The sequence below is a fragment of the Lathyrus oleraceus genome, chromosome 3 (genome assembly GCF_024323335.1).
Source record: "Lathyrus oleraceus cultivar Zhongwan6 chromosome 3, CAAS_Psat_ZW6_1.0, whole genome shotgun sequence".
NCBI lineage: Eukaryota > Viridiplantae > Streptophyta > Magnoliopsida > Fabales > Fabaceae > Lathyrus > Lathyrus oleraceus.
Window position 1 is genome coordinate 280268161 of NC_066581.1, and position 5610 is coordinate 280273770.

At 35.1% G+C, this 5610-nt stretch overlaps 2 protein-coding genes across 2 annotated transcripts; both read left to right on the forward strand.

Annotated features, from left to right (window-relative positions):
* Nucleotides 1-1507: 1507 nt before the first annotated feature.
* LOC127130847 (uncharacterized) lies at nt 1508-3043 on the forward strand. Its single transcript, XM_051059810.1, has one exon. It carries the CDS (start codon nt 1508-1510, stop codon nt 3041-3043), a length of 1536 nt encoding a protein of 511 aa, XP_050915767.1.
* A 201-nt stretch (nt 3044-3244) lies between these two features.
* On the forward strand, nt 3245-3805 carry LOC127130848 (uncharacterized). Its single transcript, XM_051059811.1, has one exon. It carries the CDS (start codon nt 3245-3247, stop codon nt 3803-3805), a length of 561 nt encoding a protein of 186 aa, XP_050915768.1.
* The last annotated feature ends 1805 nt before the right edge of the window (nt 3806-5610 follow it).

Sequence of the window (5610 nt, forward strand, 5' to 3'; positions counted from 1 at the left end):
TAGCAGCTTTACCATTGATTCGGAGACCGAATAACATACTCACATCCTCTAGTGTGATAGTACATTCACCCGTTGGTAAATGAAAGGTATGTGTCTGGGGTCTCCATCTCTCTAACAATGCAACAATTAATTTAGAATCTACTTTTAGACTTGCAATCTTGGCCACATTTTCAAAACCGACTAGTTTCAAATACGGTATTATAACCGCACTTGGTTGAATGTATGTATGCGAATGGACCCGAAACCTACCGTCTTCCTGAAATTCAAATAAAAATGGTAATGAATATTTGATGTGATATTTACATATTGAATTTGTGAAATAGATTTGAAAGAGACTTATGTATTCGACAATGTTTGTCGTCGTCCCAGGGTGTGATTCACCCATCCACAACAAAGACATTTTGGAATTGAAGATAGTGAATATTTGTAGAGAGTAAATATTTGAAGAGAGTAAGTATTTGTGAAATAGAAATTGTAGAAAGACGATGAGAAAGAATTATAGAGGAAAGGTTTATTTATAGTGGTAAAAAATATTAAATATATAGGTTAGAATTGTACATGGTGATTGGACAAGTAAGGGAATGCATGCAATTTTTTTTGCAAGGAATCTCTGCAACCACGAGATTCCCATGCTGATTGGAAATCACACCGCAAAAAAGCATGCGTGCAGAATCGCCCCTTTGATGGATGAGTTCACCCTTGTAATGTGTTGGCTCGTCCAATGGAATGATGAGCTTAGTCATGTGACGTGTTGCCTCGTCCAATGAATGGGCGAGCTTGTTCTTCTAGGGTTATGACTCGTCTAATGAATGGGCGAGCTAGTGAAGGCTAGTGTTTTCACGTTTTCTCTCTCTTCCAATTGAAGGATGAGCTGCATGTGATTTCTACAGGGTTTGGTTTACTAGGATTATGTTTTGTTGACTATAAATTGCATTAATATCTTCATTCATTCTCACCAAACCAAACCTACTACATTTATATCTTTACTTATTTTCATCAAACCAAATGTTCTACATTCATATCTCCTTCATCTTACCAAATATTATTCATACCTTCAACCATTCTCGTCAAACCAAATCTACTACATTTATATCTTTACTTATTTTCATCAAATCAAATATTCTACAATCATATCTCCTTCATCTTACCAAATATTATTCACATCTTCAACCATTCTCATCAAACCAAATCTACTACATTTATATCTTTACTTATTTTCATCAAATCAAATATTCTACAGTCATATCTCCTTAATCAAATCAAATATTCCACATTCATGGCTCAAAGAAATTTAATTGTGTCTATCCATTCCGAAGGGTCCCTTTTCACAGATGCAAATGAGAGATTCTCATTTTGCAATACGAATTTGCATATGTTCAAAATCCACATCAACTCTGACTTCCATCATTTAAAAGACCGTATTGAAAAAAAGTTACAAAGTTATGTTGAAGACATCATTTATCGCCATCCATTATTTAATGGAGATGATAATACCGTCTTTTACATAATGACACCCGTTGAGACTGACGAAGATGTCAAGTTGATGTTTCAATGTCATATAACATTATCTCAATTACCTACCATTGAGATATATGTTCGTCTAGTCGAAAATCTGGAAGAACAACCGAGTCACAATGAAAATCTTGAAGAACAACCGACTCACAATGAAAATCTCTGTTATCCAACGCAATCTGTACAGTCACACGAGTACGGAATGAGTCAAGCCATTGACGAAGAACCAACTCAAAATAATGAACCTTTAATACCAAATGAAGAGGTAGGCGAGAATAGTGAGGATGATCTTGAGGAGGTTCGATTTGAAGATCTATTTGGTGTTAGCGATGACGATGGCAATGAAGACATCTTCGACACACCGACCGTTGCACTAAGAGCGCAACCAATTAGTTTGTACAACCCACATGTGCACATGCAAAACATAAGTTTGGATGATGCTGAACCAATCTCTGTTTTCGGAAGTTTCACACCAACTCACAATGCTGACGAAATAGAGGAGGGCATCGAGTATGAAAATAAGGAAGAGTGTGTTTTGGCGTTGCAACAATGGCATATAAAATGTAGTCTAGATTTTTCTGTGGTTAAATTTGACAATGTACATTTTGTCATCAAATGTAGAAATTCAACATGCAATTTCAAATGCAGGGTCTCTTTGCGTAAGGGCAACTCAAGGTGGAGAGTTGGTAAGTCTGGTGGGCCTCATACGTGCACAACCACTTCCGTGTCACAAGACCATACACAACTCAATTCAGAAATGATGAGTAAGAGCATAATGGAGCTTGTAAATCGGGACGCTTCTCTTAAGGTGAAGGTTATCATCGCTCATGTTGCTGAGAAATACAGGTATATCATATCCTACAAAAAGGCATGGATTGCAAAGTGTAAGGCAATTGAGTCGCTGTATGGAAATTGGGAGACATCTTACAACGATCTGCCGCAGTGGATACTGGTAATGAAAACATATCTACCAGGTACCATTATAGAATTGCAATCCTTACTTGTGATTTCAAATGATGGTTCACACTTGGGTGACCAAAGGATATTTCATCGTCTGTTTTGGGCGTTTCGACCATGTATACGTGGTTTCGCGTATTGTAAACCTATTGTGCAGGTTGATGGAACATGGTTGTATGGCAAGTACAGAGGGACTCTGTTGATGGCTGTGGCACATGATGGGAATGGGAACATATTTCCGATAGCGTTCGCATTGGTTGAAAGTGAGACAAAGGAAGCTTGGAGTTTCTTTCTTAAGAATTTAAGAATACACGTTACTCCCCAAGCAAATCTGTGTCTAATATCAGACATGCATGAATCGATAAAGAATGCATATAACAATCCGGAAAATGGATGGCAGTATCCTCCATCATCACACGTCTATTGCATTAGACACATTGCGCAAAACTTCATGCGCGAGATTAAAGACAAGGATCTGCGCAAAATAGTTGTTAACATGGGTTATGTGTTAACAGAGGCAAAATTTAACTACTATCGGGGGGAAGTCCGAAGAACAAACAACGAAGCTTTATAATGGATAGACAACATCCCTAGGGAGAAGTAGGCAAGGGCATTTGACGGAGGGCAACGCTGGGGTCACATGACAACTAACCTAGCAGAAGCAATGAACTCGGTGCTAAAAGAAACCCGAAACCTTCCAATCACTGCATTGGTCAAATCTACGTACTATCGATTAGGATCACTATTTGGTAGAAGAGGCCATCAATGGACAAAAATGTTAGCCTCTGGGCAGGTTTTCACTGATAACTGCAACAAGGGGATGGCTGAGGAAGTCATCAAAGCTAACACGCATAACGTCATGCAGTTCGATCGCGAGAGATTTTATTTCATGGTCCAAGAGAAGATTAATCATAACGACGGTCGACCAACCGGAACATTCAACGTTGATATGAGGAAACAACACTGTGATTGTGAGAAATTTCAGGCATTTCACTTACCTTGCTCCCATGTAATCGCAGCATGTTCGAGCATACACCAGGACTACTCCATTCACATTCCAGACGTCTTCAAAATTCTTAACGTGTTCAAGGTCTATAAGGAGAGTTTCCTAGGACTTTCCCATGAGGAGAATTGGCCACAATATGAAGGATTTACTCTTTGCCACGACGACTCTATGAGAAGGAGGAAGAAAGAGCGCCCAAACAGCACCAGGATTAGAACCGAGATGGACGACGTTGAGAAGGAAAAGAGAAGGTGTGGAATTTTCAGTGAAATAGGACACATGCGTAGGAAATGTCCTAATGTTGCAGGACCGTCCCAACGACCATCCAGATGATTATGTTATTATTTTAAATATCCGTCCAGATAATTATGTTTTTTTTTAATTATTAACTACTATGCATGTACTATATATAAACCATTGTGTATTTCTAATGTCTTTTGGGAACAAATAATTATGAAATACATTTGATAATCAAAGGCTTCTGGTTACAAAGTACGACCACATCAATTAAACAACAACAACAACCAACACAAGTGGACCTTCAACTTCTCTATTAACTTCACCACTATGTGCCGAAAACATACACTAAACATCTTCATCATTTTCTATACGATTCAGGTAATACATGTACGTACCATCGGGGCTTGCATCAGTCAACGTTATGTATGGACAACGATACTCTACTTTCCTCACCTTTATACGACGCCCGCCCAACTGTCGGAAGCCAGTGTGGATGGCTGAAATCAGTGTTCTGAAATTCCATTGCGGATCGAGACAAACACTGATTTTTTCACCATGTCCATAAAAAACAAGACCCCAAACAGACATTTTTACCAAAATAAAGGATTTTGTGCTCTGAGTTAATTTTTTACAAGTCCTGCTATTTATAGAAAATTTATACTTGAATACTCGGCCAATCATTGACCGAGACAGTACAAACACAAAGCAATTGCTCGGTCATTGAAATTTTGGAGGGAAACATATCATTCGAAATTTTTTGGAGGGAAACATATCATTCCAAAAAATTATTGAAATTTTGGAGGGAAACATATCATTTTCATTATTAATATTTAAAAAAAAAATCATTTCTATTAATATTTAAAAAAAATAATCATTTTTATTATTAATATTATAAAAAATAATCATTTTTATTATTAATATTTTAAAAAAATAATATTAGAAAACTATTATTAGTATTTTATAAAAATATTATTATTATTTAAAAAAAGTCATTTTTATTATTTAAATATAGAATTAAATAGAAAAATATTTAATAATAATTTTAATAAAGTTATTTAATTATATAATAATTATAAAAAAAAAACCTCCCTTTACTAGCTCGGTCAACCAATGGCCGAGTCTAGTCAGCGTACAAAAATCTTCATCATCTCGTCCGATCAATGGGCGAGTCCCAAAAAAAAAATGGGATAGTTTAAATTTTTTTTTTAGATTGGAACATTGTGGAAATAAATTTTCAAGAATGGGACAGTTTGAGAAATTAGTCGAAAAACTTATACTAATTCCTAAGGCTCTTCATTGTCTCATTATCACATCATATCATTAGTTAAAGTAATAGTATTCTTAAGCAAATGTGTATAACTTTCTGCCAATTTAAGACACAATGAGTGATGAGAATCCATGATTGATGGAATTCCCAACATTTCACACTAGAACTTGGAATTACACTATTTTAAGATGCGATGATGAAACAACTTTCTTTTTTGTAAAGTAATTCCCTCTAATGGAATGCTAGATTCGGTACAACTTCGATGTTGATTTCTAGTAAAAGGCAACTAAATGATTCTGTTAAAATTCTTATAAAATAAAGTAAATAAACGAATTTATGCTTTATGTATTTTAGAAACCTTGCCGTCAAAAAATTCACATCATATAGTTTATACTACGAGTTAAAAAGTGAATTCTATATTTAATTTATTATTAAACATATTTTTAAATAAATATATATTCAAATGTTGACAAATTTACATTCAATTTACTTTTTAAAAAAAACTATGTGTTAAATATACCATAAAATAAATCTTGCAACATAAAAATTATCTGTGGGCTAAATTTTAATGTAATAAGATTTTAAAAAAATTGCGATAGATTTTTCAAACCTCACACTTTACGTGTATGAT